Below are 20,714 nucleotides of genomic sequence, written 5' to 3'. Positions count from 1 at the left end.
AAGTTTCCCATTCTCTCTTTATGTTTCTGTCTCTAGAACACGGAGTGAGAGTCAAGGGTAATGACCAGCCCTGTGACATGAGATAACTGCACTCTGCTGTGTCCTGGCCTAGGTTTGTCAGCATCAAAAAGGGACAATCTGTACAACTGTGTGACAAAGAAACCCAGCTGGGCACCCAATCAGCCATGTGTTCTCAACGCTCTGGAAACATGGAATTTGCTCCCACCAGGAAGATGACAAATCTGCCTTTGAGGCTCCAGAGGGACCAGATGAGTGATGTGTGGGGGAAAGAACAAATCTGTTCTCACTAAGAGTCTCCATCAGACTGGGTTCCGACTGAGGTCAAAGGTCCAGGATGTGTGAAAAGAGGTGACCTGATTCCTGGAAAAAGGCTCTGAGCTCCTTCAGCCTGTGCAAGATTTTCAGGGCCATGCTCCCACTTTTCCTTTTTGATGAGCTGTGTAATGGGTCTACCCATGTGCTCTGTAGTTTTTCTAAGATGCCTGGAACCTCTATTTAGTTCATTCCCCTTAGATAGCCTATATTTTCCAAAGGAAACACATAAAGTGGGAAACAGAACATGATCTCCTGGCAGTGTAGCAGACGCATTAAGCAGCCTGTCTGAGAATGTTGGGACCATGATTTCCAGGTCTGTGGAAACAGGGGTAGAACCAGGCTACCAGGTAAGATCCTGGTTCAGGCAAGTACTTTTCTGCCGGTTCATTGTGTGTCCTGATAACATCCCTGGTGTTCACCAGGGGAAATACGGCTCATGTCTGTGAAGCCGTCAGATCAGCACAGCCTGTAGCCATTTCCCTGCAGAAAAAAAAATTCCCCAAGCTGGACCCAGAGGACAAGCACTTGTCAGGAGAACCTGTGTCCTCAGTCCTTCTCCTTGAGTACCATGACCTTCATATGAAATCTCATAGGCCCAATGAGGACAGTTAGTTAATGGCCTGGATACCTGTTGAGTTATGCTCCCCTGATGACTCTCTGAAGAAGATGGCCAAGGAGTGGAGCCCAACCAAGGTTTCATGACAGTGCAGTCTGGTTCCACACATCACAAGACCTTCATTACTAAAGAGCTCTGTTCCCTGCCATCAGGAAGTCAAAATCCAACACTTATAAAATGCTTCTCATGTACACCTAGAGTTGAGTCTGAAACAGAGGTCTGCAGGCAGGGCATCCTGGTACTCACATCTCTGTGAGGATCTCATGTTTTCCTCATCACGGTCTTTCTCAAGGAAACACTCCTGGTAAGAACCTCAAGAGTCAGACAGAGGCAGATATCCTTGGCTGAATTACCCACCACGCATCCACCTATGTGCAAGGTAAACTCAAATGAAAGATTCTGATCTATGCCATTATTCTACACCATATGTATCCTGCACTGAGTGTTCAAACCCAACTGGGGCACAATGCATAGGTGTCGAGGGTCATGAGAGTATACAGCAGGTGATAACTGGTGTTCATATGTCAACCCACCAAGTGAATGACTCTTTGATGGGAAGCCCCACCTGGCAAGGCCATGAGGTTACCAACTATAAATGACCAGTTACTAACTGTCTGTTTCTCTCATGTGCCACTTCATTTCTTCACTAAGAACTGGATTTCTTCCTTAAGAACAGCTATGGCCGGACAATGGTGGTGCACGCCTTTAATCCCAGCACTCCGGAGGCAGAGGCAGGCGGCTCTCTGTGATGTGAGTTCAAGGCCAGCCTAGGCTACCAACTGAGCTCCAGGAAAGGCGCAAAGCTATGCAGAGAAACCCTGTCTTGAAAAACCAAAAAAAGAAAAAAGGAAAAAAAAAAGAACAGCTATGATATCTCCCCATTTACCGTGCTTTTACATGTGATGTGTACATGTAATCTCATGATTACATCTCAGTCTTATGGGCAAGGTAGGCACAATCCACTCTCCTGTGTATGTCCAGTGAAAAAGAACTCACAGAGCTCACAGAGTTCACAATGAATCACTTACCGTGCACTTGGAGGTACATGGATGTTGTTGATATGATTTTTGCACGTCTGTTATAGGTTCGTAGAGTATAGTATCCTGTGTCCTTCTGGGTGACATTTTCCAGCAGCAGAGATCCATTGTGATATATTGTCTCTCTATTGCTGTGCACAGGCCCTGTCACACTTAAATTGTTGTGCAGTGTATATATCGCAATTCCTTGTTTCATATTTGTTAGTCCTTTGAACCAGGCTAAGGCCGTAAGATTTTCCGGCAGATGGTGGACAAGGAAAAGGACATTTTCTCCTTCGGCCACTAGGGACGGCAGTGATTCAATGGTCACATCGGCAGTGGTGGACAGGTGCCAGAAAGTTAAAAGGGAGGCTAGAAAGGAATTGAGAAAAAACCACCAACATTAAATGGGTGTAATCATCTCTCATCTTTGGTGCGTGAATAGAAGTGTGCCCACCCTCCTTTGCAGACATGAGCAACATGGCTTCCATTGACTCAGAGTGTCTGAGTGTGTCAGTAACTCTCCTAGGAATTCTCTGCTCAGGTGTCTGCCCGGTTCCCCACTCGGTGTCCCATATCCTCCTTACGGAGAGTTTTTAGTGTGAGGAGCAATGCCTCTCTGAACTCCTCCTCTGCAAAGTCCTCACTTCTGATTATTTTTCTCTGTTCCCTCTATGACTGTAGTCAACCCGTGATTTCCTCTTTTGGATATACTGACATCAGTTCCGCTAGAACCAGAGCTTTTTGTTTGTGTGTTTGTTTTTGGTTTGGGGTTTTGGTTTGGGTTTTAGTTTTGTTTATTTGAGACAGGGTTTCTCTGTGTATCCTTGGAACTTGCTCTGTAGACCAGACTGGCCATGAACTCACAGAGATCACCTGACTCTGCCTCCCAAGTGCTGAGATTAAAGGCCACTGCTGGGCAGAACCAGGGATTTGTAGGAGCAGGATTAGTCTGACCTTTTTGGAAGGTTCAGTTCCTGAAAAAACTCAGACACCAGTGGACAAAGGAAAAAAAGAAGGAAGGGAGAAGGAGTGTGTCTCCATGGATTTATCTTCATAATTGCTAGGATTGGAGCTTAGGACAATAATTATATTCAAGTGTGAAATGAATGATTTAATATTTACTAATGTAAATATAGGTGTGTATTTGTGAAGGCTGCTGTCTTCTTGTGCACATATGAAGATGTTTTCCACAAATATGTGTGGGGCCACATGTGTCAGGGTGTGCATGAGTGTGTTCATGCCACAGCACCTATGTGGAGGGCAGAGTAGAGCCTGCAGGAGTCTGCTCTCTATCTACTGTGTGAGAGCTGAGGGTTGGTTTCAGGTTGTCCTATCTTCACACACTGAGACATGGCACTAGCCCTCCCCTGTTTGATTTCTATTTGGAGGGTCACACTGTCATGGTTGGGAACAGCTGTCTTCAGAACATTGCAGCCAATGTAACTCACTGTGAATATGGAGTGTTTGAGCCTTCTCCCTTACCGTCATCACCTGCTGTCCCCTGAGAGCTTCAGGCTGCTGAGCCTCTGTCCCTCACTGTACCTTCTGCCCCGTGACTGCAAACAGAAACCTTGAGTCTCCTCTCAGGATCCTGACTCTTTAGGAGACTCCAGCCTGCTTCTGAGTTCCCCTCCCCCACACAGTTAGAGAGTGAGTACCCTTACCTGTGAGCAGAAGCCCCTGCCAGGGGGTACACCCCTTGCAGAGAACCACAGAGGACTCCTCCATCAATCTTCTCACTTGCTGTCCTCCCTCTGAAGAGAAGAGATTCAGCTCCAACACAGAACTCAGGCTCTGCTGTTCTTCTTCCTTTGGGGCTGTGATTTTTCTCAGACAGGAGCACTTCCCAGAATCCAATGGATGGTGAGTGATGGGGTTTGAGTCCAGCACACTGCTCGATCCCTTCTACTCTCAGTGCTGTCCTGCATCCCTCTCAACTTCCCTTTTTGTTTCTCCTCCAAGCAACACATTGAGCAACAAAGCTGATAAGCATCCCTATGCCCTCAGAGAACAATGGCTCATCCCAGGGCTGACATCTATTGTGTCCTTGCCTGTGCCGGTCAGCACCAAAGAGTGAGCTTCATCACGCCTGTGTGTCCTTGTCACACAGAGACTCAGCTGAGCCCAGACTCTACCCTGCGTTCTCAGTGCTCTTGGCAAGTGGAATTTACCCCCAGTAAGAAGGTGGCAGAAATGTCTCTGAGGGCTGGAAAGAGACCAGCTGAGTGATGACTAGGTATGATGATCAGTCCCTTATCACTAATGTCACCAGTCAAATTAAAGATACAGGAGAGAGGCCCAGGAGCAGTTGTGTGGGGAGTTTCATGTGCTCAGTGTTGGGAAAGAGGTGACCTGTGTGTCCTTGAAAGGACTGTGGGCTCCATCTCCCTATGGATGGTTTCAAGGTAACATTCTAGCATTATGTGTTGGCTGAACCCATGTCCTTTCTGGTCTTCCTGGGTCACGTTTGCCCTGTTACAGATGATTCCCTGGTGGTAATCTGGTCTTCCCCTATGAGAGATGCCAGGAGAGAGGACAACGTCATGGTCCCCATGCAAAAAGGTGTTCTCAGACAAAGAAAGGAGCCAGTAGGTCAGAGCAGGGTCTAGGGAGAGAGCTCAAGGTTAGTAGGGACAGAGATGGAAAGCAGTCTGCTAAATCATGGTTCAAGAAACAATTTTCATAGCATTGAGCGTGTACCCTGCTATCGCCCCCTGGAGATCACTGGGAGAACTGCAATCTCATGTCTAGGGCTATAGCAAGCATGGTCAAGAAACCAAACGTGCACTTCCCTGATATGTTCAGCACAGGTGGGATGCAGGGCCTGTCATCCTGACCACTGGGCTCTTCAGGACTCCTAATTCCATCTACTGCAGGATGTGTCTAGACAGGGTTCAAGATATGTCCTGGGAAGCCCTGGACTAGAGTTGGATGTAGTGTGAACATAGAGGAAGAACATTCTCAGGAGGAGCCTTGTGCTCAGGAAATTTCAGAGGAAAACACTAGGACATTTCTCTTGAGATTAAAAAGACAGGATACAGATGGACATAGTAATGAAAGCCTTTAATCAGCACTCAGGAAGCAAAGGCAGGGGATCTCTTAGATCTAGACCAGGTTGGTCTGTGGAACAAGTTCCAGAACAGCTGGGGCTACAGAGAAATCCTGTCTGGTGAAAGAGAGAGAGAGAGAGAGAGAGAGAGAGAGAGAGAGAGAGAGAGAGAGAGAGAGAGAGAGAGAGAACACTAATGTAGGGGGTTGCACGTGCACTTTCTGGCCAATCACTGCTATCTACATCCTAACTTCTCTTTGCCCAGGCGTTCCGAGGGGGGTTGCTCTTGAGTACAAATCACATTAATTCAAATAGGCGTGACTTCCCTATACACTGTTCCCTGTTTCTTTCTCTTACTGTGATAAAAAAAAAAACACCCTGAAAAAGAGCAATTTAGAAGAGAGAGTAGAGTCCATTTCCCTTCTGGGCTGTGTTGTATTATAGCACTGAAGGAATCAAGGCAGAAAACATGCTGTTTGCTGGTTCATTTGCAGGCTCACACTCTGGCTCATGCTTAGCTAGCTTTCTTATACAATCAAGGACCATCTACCTTGGAATGATGCTGTACTGATATCCACTGATAAACCTGTTCCAGTGCCCTCAAAGGCAATGATTTTCAAGTAAATCCTACAGATAGGACAGAATAAGGCTTCCCATTGAGCTTCCCCGAGAAGTACCCACAGACTGTATGCAATCTGGAATTGTGTGTACAGAAATCTCAAACACAAGACCAGGAGAGTGCCTGTCAATCAGCTAAATGAGCAGCCTGGATCATAACATGGGCCAATATTCTCAGGAGTATGATGGTGATGGAGATGAGGCAAGGTCCCCAAAAACAAATGAGTCTCAGAATGATCTAGGAAAGTGAAGAACAAGGGGTACAGGTAACCTTGAGGCAAAATCATTGTCTTGTCCTGTAATGCTCTGTATTTTACAGGTAAGGACCACAAAGAGATATTTCCTGAAATATTACTTGCTATTTTCTTTCTTTCTCTCTCTTCTTTCTTCCTCCCTCCCTTCCTTCCTTTTTCTTTCTTTCCTCATTTCTGTCTTTCTTTCCATGTGTATGGTTATTTTTACCGCATATATATCTGTGAGCCACAAGTATGTCTGGTGCCCACAGAAGCCAGAAGGGGCCATTGGATCCCTGGGAAATGAAATCACAGATTGCTTATGAGCTGCCGTGGGTGTCCTGGGAGCACAACCTCAGTCCTCTACAGCAGCAGTCATTGCTCTTACACACTGAGCCATCTCTCCAGCACTCCCAGGTGGATGTTTGCAGAAGCAAATATTACTGTAGACGGCAGAGGTGTGTTTGGCAGAACTAGGTTAGGGATTTGAGACTTTAACATTTTCCATATGAGACGATTGTTACTCATACCAAGACCTAAGGCCAATCTCTGAAAGGATTACTTCTCTAAGGAGGACAATAAGGTATGATGAGAGACAAATGTAAAGTTGTTTGAAATAGTGACTTCCTGGGCAGAGAGAGTCCTGAGTTAGATGCAGGGTCCATTGGAAGGAAGAAAGAAAAGCCCTGTCCTTTGCCTTTATGGAGTAGTGGCAGCAGCATTCCAGATAACACATGATTTCCTGTCCAGCCGCTGGGTTGCAGAGTCCTGGAATTTTGCACAAATTCTCCTGTGGCAGGTAGTTTAGTTCCAGAGTCAAATCTGACTGTCCATTTGTTTTCATTTCCTGGGACAGACATCCCCTGAAGTTGCTGATGACCAAGATAAACATCTCTGAAAAACAGCTCCTCTCCATCCACAGAAACCTGAGAAAGTCTCTTAGGTGAAGACACTGTATACATGGTTGTACACAGACAGCTTCTCTGTCACCCATGGCCTGTGTGAGGCAGATCTACACATTGGGGTTTCTGTGTCTCAGTTACCCAATGATAGCACACTCGGTAAGTGAATGTTGCCATGGTGATAAGGTAACCTAAAATGTGAACAAGGCCCTGACACTGGGACAGGACAGCAGTATGAATCAGCACTATCTGTTCCTGCGTGCCTGCAGGAGAGAACTGGCTAGATTTAATCCCTGAGGATGTGCAGTCATCAGGAAAATTTACACCCTCTGTCCCACCCCTTGGTGGCCCTGACTGTCTTGTGAAGACTCGTAAGCCCATCAGAACCATTGGCTAATGTCCTGGGCACCAATGCAGCTTGAGTGTCTATGCTGAGACAAAGAAGGAGATGCCCAGGTGACTATTTGGTGCCCAAGCATTTTGTGGAATCTCCTGGAGTTGGAGTGAAGTAAGATTGTGATTCCTCTTCACATACAATACTAATAGCATGTATTGTTTGAGGAATCTCTTGGACTAACCTGACCAAGAATTTGAAAGGTTTTTCATCCCTGGTTCTGGATTTCTATAAATCAATGGCTGTTGGTGTGGATCATTCTTATGCCAACTTCATTTAAAAATATGTGTATATGATGTAATTTTAGGTAAACGTAATATAATAATATGAGTCCCTATAACTTTTCAAATATCCTTAATGCTATATATCCTTCTTCTATCCTTCCTCCTCTGTATCGTACTCATTCACATCCACCAGATGTGAACCCCACTCCCTTTTTCCATTCCCCTTTCACAGCATCTGTACAATGCTCATCCTACCCCCATTGTCTCTTTTAACTTTCCTACTTCTCTGGGTATTCCAGTTATGAGAATTACAAATGTGAAAGAATATATCACTGTCTTCCTTGGTCTCAGTTACTCAGTCATTATATTTTCCAGCTCCACTCACCTACCTGCAAATTTTATGCTTTCTTTTTCCTTACAGCTGAATAATTTCACTGGGTCTATGCATCACATTTTAACATAAACTACATAATCATCCCAATAGATGCAGAAAAATTCTTTGACAACATCTAACATGTCTTCATGGAACAAGTCCTGGTGAGAATAATGATGGGAGGAGAATACATCAATATAACACAGGGTACATAGGACAAAGCCACAGTCGGGATATTTTAATTGTGCTGAAATGTCATTTTATTTGTATGTCAATAAATAAAGTTTGCCTGGAGGTTAGAGGTCACTTAGTGAGGTCACATAGCGAGCCATAAGCAGAAGTCAGGTGGTGGTAGCACACGCCCTGAATCCGATCACATGACAGGCAGAGTCTCTGTGTGGTCAAGGACACAGCCAAGCATGGTGACACGAGCCTTTAATCCCAGTACCAACCATAGAGACCTGGAGGTCTGTATAGACCAGACAGTGATGAGGAAGTCATGTGACTGGGCCTAGAGCCGATGAGAAAGCAGAACAGAAAGGGAATAAAAACACAGGTTACACAGGAAGAAGCTCTCTCTGGGGAAGCGATGAGGTGGTAGGATAAGGTAGTCCTGGCTCTTCGCTAGTTCTCTGATCTCTTTGGCTGTTACCTCTGTATTTGGATCTGTGTTTCTTATTTAGTAAGACTGTTTAGAAATTCGTCTACATTTGGCGCCCACATGGCAAGAATTCATTAAAAGACCGTTGGTGGCCTTACAGGACAGAGGTTACAGGCCCCAGGCCTGGCCGGAGCTACAAGCGGTCTGGCCACAGCCAGTCAGAGCAGCACGTGACCGTAGCTGCACGCTGCCACACGCAGCTGGAGCTACTTGCAGCCAGATCACCAACTCACGTGGCCGGAGCTTAAAGGGGCCGGAGCTACAAGCAGCTCAGGCCCAAAACGGCTCAAGCCGGAGCACGTGACTGGACTTTAGCTTTTAGCTTTTTTCTGTTCTGGTAGATAGTAGATGCTCTCTCTCTCTCTCTCTCTCTCTCTCTCTCTCTCTCTCTCTCTCTCTCTCTCTCTCTCTCTCTCTCTCTCTCTGCAACCACGTTGTTTGTTCAGTTTCTGTGAAATCCTATGAGCCCAGGTTGGTTAATTCTGTGGGTTTTTTGTGATGTCCTTGACCTCTCTGGGTCCCACAATCCTTCCTCCCTCTCTTCAGCAGGATTTCCTGAGCTCTGCCTCATGTTTGATTGTGGGTCTGCATCTGTTTCCACCAGTTGCTGGATGAAGCCTCTCTGATGACAATTGGGCTAGGCACCAATCTCTGAGCATAGCAGAGTATCACTAGGCATCATTACTTTGATTTTTCTCTACAGTCCTCTTTGGTTCTGTCCTAGGTCTCTGGGCCACCCAGCTTCTGGGTCCTGGCATTCTAGGCAGTGTCAGGGGTGGGCTCACTCTCTTTGCATGGGTCTGAGGCTGGACCAGTCATTGGTTGGCCACTCCCACAATCTCTATGTCACCCTTACCCCAGCACATCCCATAATCAGAACACAATGTAAGTCTAAGGTTATATAGCTCAGTTGGGGTCCAGACACCTCCACTGGAAGTCTTGCCAGGTCACAGGAAGTTGCCAGTTCAGTGTAGGATTCCACTATTGCTAGGAGTGTTAGCTGGGGTCATCCTTGTAGATTCCTGGGAGTTTCCTTTGCACCAGGTTTCTACCTGACCCTGAAATATCCCCTTCCCTGTTGGTTCTTTCAGTACTCTCCCCCAAACCACCCCACCTGATTCCCGACCCCACCCCCACCTTGATTGGACATACTTTACAGCCAGTTTTCTGTAATTGTTAATCTCAGACCTTAGAAACTAATATCATATGTATTATTTTCAAGTCTGATCCTTAAACACATTAGAGAACTTACTCAGACCTTTGTAACTTATAAAAGCCATTTAGTTTCCCATTCTGAAGCCATACATCCATATAATCTTTATACATCAATCTTTATGCACTAAATAATTTTTATATTTTTATAGTTTTTATACCTTATCTCCTTATCTTTACAGCAATTTTATTTTTAACAACACTATAGTAGTATACATACATTTCCCTTTATTATTTTTAAAATAAAATGAATTAGGAGGGCCAATTCACCTCTTTTTTTTTTCCTTTGGTTGTTCTTCAAGACAGGGTTTCTCTGTGTAGTTTTGGTTCCTGTCCTGGATCTCGCTCTGTAGACCAGGCTGGCCTCGAACTCACAGAGATCCGCCTGGCTTTGCCTCCAAAGTGCTGGGATTAAAGGCATGGGGCACCGCCGCCCAGCTCACTTCCTTTTAAAGTGAAGGAGTATTAATATCCAACAAATTTTGTTGTGATTGTTTTAGGCTGCCGTGGCTGAAGGTAGAAAGAGAGTAGTTCAACCTAGAAGATAGACCAGAAGTCCTGCATTGGATCTTAAAGATCCATCTCATTATTGATAGATTTAAAAACACCACAGGGATTAAAATATCTTCAAAATCTTTAAATGTCTGTACTTATGTATACATACACTGTCTCAACCAGATGATTCATGAATATCTTTTGAGGAGAAGTTTCCATGTTTGAATCAAGATGCTAATTGGAATAGACATCATCATCATCGGGTGAATTGCCTGCCTCTCAATCATCTTTTGGGCTACCAAGTCTCCCTCTGTATTGTTTGGCTCTATGCATCCTGTGTATTTGCTGAAGAGACGGGAACATTTCTGGTTTGCCACGATCTGGACTTAGCTGTGAGTGTCCTGCCTGCTTTCCTGCCCCTGTGTTTCCTAATGTATCTAAGAACACATGGGAAGCAGCACCGTACATCCACCAGGGGGCGCTGCCTCCCAACAGCGGGGGAGGTTAATAGGTTAATGGTGGCTCCTGGGGTCCTTCCCTTCACCAGTGGGGCAAAAAGTCGCTTATGTGACTACCTTTCTACCTGTACAATTTACAAAGAGAAGAAAAGGCCTGTCACTCTCTTTCACACCCTGCAGGGATGCTCACCTGGTCTCTTGCTGTCCTGTGTGTTCTTGCTGCTCTAGGCCCGGCCTAGAAATACCAACACGGCAGGAAAAGCAGAAGCCACAAGAGCAGAAACTGAGCTGGTGGCTCCACCAGTTTTCCTGGCTTGAGGTTCTGGAAGTCACAACAAAAGCTGTAGTGATTGTACTCCACAGGGGCTTCCCGACCACGCCTCCCACACTCTTAGGAGGGATGCTTGCCCTATTTTCTCACCAAGGAGTGTAGGGACCTCAATGTTCTTGCTGCGGTGCCTCAGGCGACAGGTGAACTGTGGTTCCTGTCCAGGAAGAACCCAAACAGACACCCAGGTCTGGAAGGTCTCATTTCCGCTGGGCAGGATGGTCCCAGGCCCAAAGGTATGCTGCTGTGCCGGCTTCCCATGCTGAAGCCAGGCCAGGGTGGCCACAGCAGGATACAGATTAAAAGCCCGGCACATCAGGGTGATCCTGCCCACTGGGTATGGCCTTCTGGACACTGTCACCTTCGGAGGACCTGAGAGATGATAAAGTGGGTCAGTTAAGATGAGGACCTTTCAATCTCTGAATGGAGTGTCGCCCAGAAGAATCATCTTGTTCACATTCACTGCCCGGCGCCCACTAGATGGCACAGCTCCCAGTGGCTATAGGACTGTGGGAGGCTGGGGCTCAGCTCCACTGGCTCTTGAGAGTCAGTCCCTTCTTTACATGCTGATGATGAGAGGACAGGGTGTCCCTGCTGTCACAGGCCAGCAGTTCCTCTTTCCAGCACAGGTCACAGATGAACAACAGGCACTGAGAGGACAGAGGCTCAGTGTTTATAGGGGCCACAGATCAGACCGTGGTGGGCTGTGCCTCTTCTCTAGGACAAAGCCAGCTCCGCAGTCTCTAGGGGACAGGTGAGGGACTCTCTAAGTACAGTCAGCTGACTGTGGCCATGATTCTTTGTTCCTGGAGTTGGCCAAAAACTGATGACCAGTATCTTTCTTCCTCCACTAATATCCCAGGACAACCTCTATTTTCTGTTACAAGATTTATCTAAAGCTTTAAACATCACATTTCAGATCCCAGACAGGTCCATTATCATAACACTAGAAAGGTAGAGGCAGGTGGTAGGTGAATGACGAAACTCTGTTTTCTGAAAAAGACAAGCCAAATAAAAAATAAAAGTTGATCTTTTAAATATTTTAGAATTGTTTACTTTATTTTATGTATATAAATGTTTTGCCTGCAAGAATGTACATGTACCATGTGTAACCTAGTGCTTACAAAAGTCAGCCAATGGTATTGGATCCCCTAGACCTGGAGTGACAAATGATGTTAAGCCCCCTCATGGATACTGGGAATTCACCCTGGGTCCTCTGCAAGATCAACCAGAACTCTTACCCACTGTGCCATCTGCCATGCCCCAACTTGGGGGTGGGGATGGCAAAGACACAGGTTAGAAAAAAAGCAGGTCAGAGTGTGCCACCCCACTGCAGAACTGTGGTGGGTCACAGTCATCTCCTGCACAGCTGCTGAAAGACAAGGCAGAGCTCAGTGAGGCTGAGGACCCCAAAGGCCTTTCCTGGTGAGAACCTGAGGGCAGGACAACCAGTTATTATATAGTGTCACCCTGTGGATATTTTCTCCAGCCTCCTTTCCCTGGGAGACAGGCCACCTGTGGTCAGATGAGTACATGAGAGTCACACACAGCTCCACTGGCCCCTGACAATCTATGGGTGTCAGCCACCACCTACCTGGAGAACTTGAGAGGACATGAAAATCTCGCTGTCAGAGGCCAGCTGATCCAGCCTGTGATGCAGAAGACTTCGTAGACACTGATGGGACAAAGAGCTTCCCTGTTCTACAGGGACTGGACACCTGACCTCAGTGGACTGTAGCTCCTTATTCCACAGAAGAAAAGAAAGCCTGTTCTGCATGCTGTAAGGCACAGTGAGGGACCATCCTTCCTAGGACAGGGAACTGACCGGGGTCCTGATTGTTTGCCTAAGGCTTTAAGTCTTTCCCCTTGAAGATTCCTGGATGATAAGTAGTTTCTTCATCCTGACTGCCCTCTCACCACACTGGTTTCTGTGCACACTCTTTGTGGGAGTCTCTGTGAACATGATGCCCAGCAGAGAATGTCGATCCATAATAGGCAAGAAGGAAGTCTGGTTCAACACTGAGCAGTAGCCAGTGTTAGTTTAGACTTTGAGAGTCTGATCCTGGGTAGTTTGTTTTAAGTATATTTAAGTTCAGTACGATTGGCAAAAAAGATTCCTGGTGATAATTAACTTAATCCTGTGTGCGCACAAAGCTTAGGACATGACTACATCAAAAGTCTTGTAAGGTACCAGTGACGTCATCCATAAAAATAGATTCTATAGGTTAACTGAAGAAATAGGCTCATGATAAACAAGTTCATGATGAAGGTCTGGAGGAGGATAGTGTTGTAGATTGGATGAGTCAAACAAGATTAGGATAAGGGTCTTGGGGAGCCTGTGTGCCCTGATCATACAGATTGCTCAAAGGTCAGAAGGCTCTTACCCACATCTCTCTGCTCCCAAATTCCTGGGTGGAAAACATCTCTCCCTTGGAAGAGACAACCCTTTGTGTTCAACATTTCTGGGTCCCCTGGTGCTTATCTGTGAGCACAAGGACCCAAAGGCCCCTTACTGCTCTGTGTTTTTGTCACAAGATTAAATTGAAGAAGAAGCATTGAACTTGATCTTCCTTAATCAAGACCAGAACAAGAGCAGAATGACTTTGACCCATGGCACAGAATAGGTTGTGAACCAGCTCCAGGGGCAGAAGTCTCCTATTTCAACTCTCTATCATGATGACCCCACCTAAGGGACAGGACTCCACACACCCAGTTGTCTCAGTTCTTCAAAGTGAACACCCCAGAATGTAGGGCAATTGAGTGAAATCTAAGATTACTGACATCTGGGGACTTATAACTATGCACTCATGTCAGAGATACCTAAGCTTCCCCACTTAAGGTACACAACAGAGGCTCTGGGAGATCACTCACACTCCATCTGAGTGTCACCTTAGACTATGTGAGGCTTGTCTAATTTAGTGAGAATCCAATACCTCATAAGCACTGTGGCAAGATGCAGTTAGACTCAGTGAATGGACCCAAGCACCCATAGTCAGTACCTGTATCCATCAATTGGCTCCCCAAATAAATCGAATATCTCTGGAGACGGTCAGGACATATGTCATTCAGAAAAGTCTGAACTTGTTCCACACTGGGGCCATGTCTCTCCCAGAAGGTCTTGGATGAGTGTGCTGAAGGCACGGACACTTTCCATGTTGGGCTCTTCTGGTCAAAGGTGAGGAAGTCTTGCCCGTCATAGCCCAAGCGCCAGAAGCCTCCAGTGTTGTTTCCTTGGGTTTCACAGCCAAAAGTTGCCTGAAGGGTGTGAATGCCTGGCCATACCAGGCAGAGACTTGTCACCTTATTTTTAAGGACCTTATTTCTGTCTTAAGGTGAGTTGGGCACATCCTGTGACCTCTCAGGATTCAGGTCCTGCATCCCTCACAGAAGCATCACTAGTTTATTCAATCATCCCAGCTGTGTCCAGCCCCCAACCCTGACTTTAGAGACCAGAATTGAATTATGTGCTTCTGTCTCTGCCTGCTCACCTCCACGCTGGCCCTTCTGGGTCATGACCTCAGTCAGCATCCTCCTGAGTTGCTCCTCCTTCTCCTGCATGTCCTCAGTCTCTCTTGTCCAGATCTCAGCTCCTCCTTGTCTCTTGATCCTAGGCCCCCAGGGTTCTGCTCTTCTCCTGTAGCCATCACGGCACAGGAAGAGCACATCGTCAATGTATCCCAGGGCTCTGAATTGGGACTCCCTTGACCCCTCCTGAGACAAAGCCATGAGGTCATAGTGCAGAGTATGTGTTCTTGAGAGAGGAAGAGAAAGAAGACACAATTAACGACTTGATGGTTTTCACAGTCAGCTGTGCCTTGAGGAATTGAGCTCAGACTGTGTTGTGTTCCTGTGTGAGTGTGAGAAGCCAAGAGGAGTGTTTCTTTAGAGCATGAAAGAGAAAAGGAGTGGGAGAGTGAGAGTCAGAAAGACTGTAGTAGAGAGATGAAAATTGACTTCTGGTGTCTGAGGTCCTGGGAACCACGAAGCCATGGTGCTCTGGGTGTCTTCTGCTGCCACCCAGGGCCCTGGTGTTGTCTGGGCTGCTGCTGAGGGTCATATGTGTGTGTCTGTGGCCTTACAGCCGCCAGGGCCTGATTCAATATTTGTGGTTCCTGTTGCAACCGAAGTCTGTGTGGTTGCCTGAGTCTGATCAGCCAACCTGGACCATGTTGGTGCCCAAGGACCATCCATGCTGCAGCTGGCACCGTGCAGATCTGAGTGGCCTGTACTGCTGCCAGTGTAATGGTGACAACCCAGCCAGAGCTGCTTCTGAAGGCCATGTCATGGGTGTGGCCCCACTGCAGCAAGGGTCTGTGTTGTGTTCAAGACTCCTGTTACCGTGGACAGCCTTGCAGATACCTGAGCTCTGGAGACATGTTTGTGTCTGAGGGCTACAGTGTTGCTGGGGCCATGTCAATCTGAGTGGACTGCACTGCACTGCCACCTGGGGCAATGGTGACATCCAGACATGGCTGCTGCTGAGGATCATGTCTGGGTCCATAGTCCAGTTGCACCTGGGGTCTGTGTTAATGTCTGTGGCCTGTGGGATCTCAGTGAGCCATAGGAATCTATGGGTGATAAAATCAGGTCAGGCAGAGCTGTCCCTGCCATGGGTAGGCCTGGGCAAACTGGCCCTGCCCCTCACTGGACACTGAGCAAGAGAGCTGGTCCCAACCCTCATGGGAGAACTGGCTCCACACTTGGGAGAGATGGCCTCACCGCTCACCGCAGTTGAGGGAGAAATGACTTTAATGTAATGGGCATAGGGTATAGAGTAAAAGGGCCAGACAAAGAAACACACCCTAACCCTGAAACCAGAGCCAAAAACCAGAACCAGTGAAAGAAACACACCTTGGCCCTAAAAACAGAGCTAGAAGGTTAAGAAGAGCCAGTGAAAGAAACACACTTTGTCCCTGAAACCAGAGCCAAAGAAACATTCTCTGCCCCTGATCAGCTGAGCATGAAACCAACCAACCCCTGAGCATGAAATCAGCCAATCTCTGAGCTTGTCCAAGATGCATGGTTGAAATCTGACCAATTCCCACCCTGAAAATCTTCACTGTGCATAAACTCTGCCGCCAAGAAGCCCTGTATAGTCCCAGTGCCTGTTCCTTGGGAGTTTGCCTTTTTCCACCTTGGCAGAGGCAGCCACTGGTCTGGATTCCTCCCTCCCAATAAATCTCTTGAATGAGTTTTGGGTGAAGATCTTTCGCTGGAATGGAGAAGCTCAGAGAAGTTAACAACTTTAGAAGGAGCAGAAGCGAACTGCTACATTTCTTGGGGGGAGGGGTTCCCACTTAGAGTGTGGCAGAGAAGTAGCAATTTTCACTGGAGCAGAGAAGCAAGGGACATCTCTACAGGGAAACTCTCTTAGTAGAGTGGAGTAGAGATGAGCTGAATCTCTGAGAGAAGACCAGGATTGCTACATTCCTGTGGGTAAACCATCCACCATCAGACCACAGCCATAGGTATAGCCTGGCTTCTGAAAGCCGGGATACCTTTCCCTTCAGAGCTGTAAATACTTAAATAGGAAACCTGGCTCCTCTCCCACCACCTGAGGTGGGTGGCCCCTGTGGCCCAGACTGCCCAGTTCAGGTAGAACCCAGATCCACAGCTGGCCCTCGGGTTGGCCCACCCTAACATCTGCCCATTCTAGGACCTGCTGGAGCTCCTGAAGTGACTGGTCCTGTGGAAAGCTACTCACAGGATCTCCATGACTCAGGGCTGCTGCAGGATATCCCAGAGGAGTTTCAGTGAGGTTGCAGTGATGAAGGTGTACCAGAAACCAGAGGCTTTGAACCAGATCCATGACTCATTGCAATCAACATTTGCTAGTAAAACTGATTGGACAAAGGACTACACTATGTGATTCAAAGTAATATAAGGGACTACTTCAAAAAATCTCTACTCCATGATGTTGAAAAATCTAAAAAAAAGGGACACATTTCTAGATTGAGTCAAACCACCAAAGCTAAACCATGAAGTGATCAGTAGCCTAAATATAACCATAATAAAGGGGAGATAAAAAAAAAAGTAATCATAATCTTTCTGAAAAAAGCAAATGAACAAACAAACACACACACAATAAAACAGCCCAGGCCCATATGGATTCACAGCATAATTCTACTGTATTTTTAAAGAACATCTAGAGCCATTTCTTCTTAAATTAAAAAAAAGACACATAAAGAGCATTCTCAAACTTGATCTATGCCAGTATCAGTCTCATACACAAATCAAGTAAAGACACAGCAAAATCCCCAAATCACAGACCAGTATCCCTAATGAAATCACATGCAAAATCCTGAATAAAAAATACTTGAAAACCAAATACAGGTACATATTAAGAACATCCTCCACAATGATCAAGTTGGCTTTATTACAGAGACACAGGAATGGTTTAGCATATGTAAGTTAACAAATATTATAAAGCCTAGTCATGGGCTTACAGACAAAAAAAATCACAGGATTGTACTAGAATGTTCTGAGGTGTGTTACTTTTGTTTATGTTGTTGTATTTATTTAACTCTGTGAAGTTGTGTTACTGTGCCTGTCCAAAACACCTGATTGGTCTAATAAAGAACTGAATGGCCAGTAGAGAGCAGGAGAAAGGATAGGCGGAACTGGCAGGCAGAGAGAACATATAGAGGGAGAAATCTGGAAAGGGGGTTGGAGAACAAGCCAGAAAAGGGGAGGACATGAAGAGCCAGCCACCCAGCTACATAGCCAACAAGCCAGGATGTAAGAGTAAGATTTACAGAAGTAAGAGAACGGGAAAAGCCCCAGGGCAAAAGGTAGATGGGATAAGTTAAGATAAGGAAAGCTGACTAGAAACCAAGCCAAGTTAAGGCCGGGCTTTCCTAAGTAATAATAAGCCTGCATGTGTAAATTTATTTGGGAGCTGGGTGGTGGGCCCCTAAAAAAAAGAGTAAAAAGCAAACAACATCATCACAGGATCATTTCCATAGTTCCAGAAAAATCATTTGAAAAAAATCAAGTATGTGTATAAAGAAAGTAGCAGAAAACATATGGAAATACATGAAAGAACAAAGAATTTTACTGGAGTATTGACCCGAAGAAATAAGGAGCTGGAGCTAAGATTGAGAGCATGCATGGGGCTGTGCATCCTGTCCCTACAACCACAGTGAAAAATCTAAAGAGTATATAAGATGGGAACTCCACTGAAGAAACCTGTAGCATCTGAAAGTTAGGACTCATGATGGGATTTGGAGCCGACCTGAGTGGATAGGCTCTATTATAGTGGCCAAATATATGGTGGGGTATGAACGATAGAGACAGAATGGTTCATGTTGTATGGATCGAGACAGATCCAGAGAGGAGAAGGCAATGAGGAGTGTGCTGAGGTCAGTGGCCTGCTTACCACCCAGGGCCATGGTGATATCTGGGCCTGAGCTGCCTGCAAGGGCCATGTCTGTGCCAATGGCCCAGCAGCAGCCACGGTCATGTCTGTGGTTCATGTTACCACCAAAGCAGAGAGGATAGGGTTACATAGAGGGTGACCCACCCCTCACTGGCTGCAACAGTAGGAGAACTGGTCCTATCCCCCACCAGCCGTAGCACTGGAGAGAGCACGTCCCTGCACCTCACCTGTGCATCACGACAGAGATGACTGTTGGCCAGGGAGCAGGTCAGCTGGCCCTGAACACATGAGACTGGGAGACATGGTTCTGACTCGCTCAACTGCCATGTGGTGGCATGGGCAAGGAAAAGATGCCCTCCCACGTTCACCCCTCACCACTGGGGCCAGTGAGAGAGCTGACTCAGGCCCTCTCCAACTAGGGGTAGCAGGCCCTGCGGCTTATCTGGGCAAGAAAATAGAGCTGACCCTGTTGATGGGGGTGTGGATGAGACAGCCCTGAGAAAGTAAACATGAGAAATCTGGCCCCACCTCTCATCTGCAATATGATGGTGTGGGCAAGGCAGAAAGCCCCCCACCACATACCTCCTGCAGCCTGTGGCAAGTTGAAGAGCTGTCCCTGAGGTCATGAGGACCAGTGTACTGGCGTGACACTTCTCTCTGGCTGCAGCACTCAGGAGAGCAGGCCCTGCACCTTGGCTGGTCAACACAGTAGAGCTCCCCTCTTGGTGGGGGTCTGGTGTGCCAGCTCCGAGGACATGAGTGTTGGAGAGATGGCCCCAGTACTAGCCTGTCGTAGTGCAATGTGGGCAGAGAAGAGGTGCCTTCCCTCACTCCTCAACCCTTGCTGCCTGCGGCAGTCAAGAGGGCTGGCTCCTGGGTCATGAGAATACAATGGCTGGCCCTGCCCCTCCCTGGCTGCAGCACTTGAAAGAGTGGTCCCTACACCTCTCCTAGGCAACATAGTAGAGCTGGCCCTGGTGGTGTTGGTGCTGGCAAGCCAGCTTGAAAGACATGACATGGACAACCATGGGCCTGGCCCCTTTCTGCTTACTACTACATAGGGTGAGCTAGCCAGGTTGGAGCTGGAGAGGATACCCTGGTGTCCAGGATGAGAAAGATCTGGCAGGCTGAGCAAACCAGCAATCACCCAGGCCCAGACCCAGGGCTATGAGTTAGCCCATCCCATCATCCACCCCTTCTATGATCTGCTGGAACATGTGAAGGGACCAGCCCTAAAGACCTGAAGTTGCATGATCTCCATGACACAGGACAAAAACAGGATATCCAAAAGGAGCCCTAGTGAGCACCCAGTGTCAATGGTATAGCAAACCCAGAAATCTCAAAAACAGATCAGTAACTCATTGCAATGAACACTTTCAAGTAAGATATGTAGACTAATGTGAGTCACTGTGTCACACTAGATTCCATGATGAGATTGTTCTTTTCTTCCCTTTTGAATTCTATTTTGTTCTATCTAGGTGGGGAGGTTGAAGGGTAGAGGGCAGAAGGGAAGGGATAGAAAAGAGATGAGTGATATCAAGATCGTAATATGAAATCCACAAAAAAATCAATAAGAAATTAAATTGGGAAAAAACAAACAAAACCCAACATTCTTATTCCAACTGTAGTAGAATTTGGACACAACATGTTTGGTAAATCCAGAGTAAATTTGAAACAATGTCCTTGAGTCTACTGATTCCCTGTCCACACTTGTCCAGACACTTACCTTGTGCAACACCTCACCCACTTCCCCTTCACTTGTCCCCACACCCATCGTGGCTCCTCTCTACCTCCCTAGTGTAAGGGATACTACTTCTGCTTCCCTTTCTCATTGCTTGTTTTCATACATACCTCTCCCATTGTTACCACCTCAAGAGCTTGCCTGCCACCTTCTCAGAGAGTATCAGAGACCACACACACACACACACACACACACACACACACACATTGCACCAAATACTCACTTCACGAAAAGTTGTATTGACACAACCCCATAGACTCCCACAAGTACCATGAGAAGGAGCCTCTTGGCCACAGGAATATTCACCTTGGTGCTATGAACCAACCCTGGTAACAGTTAGTACCTATATCTAGCAGAAAGTTCCTCAAGGACGCTAGGTATCTCTGGAGCTGAGCAGGACATATGTTCTTCAAGAAAGTTTTAACTTGATCAGCTCTGGGTACACACATCTCCCAGAAGGGCTTGGTCTGCTGGGTGGAGAGCACAGCCACTCTCCATGCGAGAGTCTTCTGGTCAAAGGTGAGGGAATCCTGTCCATTGTAGCCAAGGAGCCAGAAGACCCAGTGCTCAGGTTTCTCTAAAGCTCACAGCCCAAAGTTGCCTGGATGGTGTGATGGCCTGGTCCACATCAGATAGGGACCAGTCATCTTCTTGTCTCTGGATCTCATCTGCCAGTG

General features: G+C 46.8%; 1 protein-coding gene across 1 annotated transcript in view; it reads right to left on the bottom strand.

The window, feature by feature from the left end:
* Window positions 1-10,285: 10,285 nt before the first annotated feature.
* Window positions 10,286-20,714, bottom strand: part of LOC131896624 (MHC class I-like protein MILL2) — an 83,224-nt gene continuing 72,795 nt past the window's right edge. The window contains 4 exon segments of the mRNA XM_059247405.1: window positions 10,286-10,986; window positions 10,989-11,290; window positions 13,918-14,190; window positions 14,407-14,669. Coding sequence (XP_059103388.1) covers window positions 10,777-10,986; window positions 10,989-11,290; window positions 13,918-14,190; window positions 14,407-14,669 — 1,048 coding nt within the window. The 3' untranslated portion in view covers window positions 10,286-10,776.

Source organism: Peromyscus eremicus, chromosome 1 (assembly GCF_949786415.1).
Source record: "Peromyscus eremicus chromosome 1, PerEre_H2_v1, whole genome shotgun sequence".
NCBI lineage: Eukaryota > Metazoa > Chordata > Mammalia > Rodentia > Cricetidae > Peromyscus > Peromyscus eremicus.
Note: the sequence above shows the minus strand (reverse complement) of the source record. Positions and strands in the feature narration are given on the sequence as shown.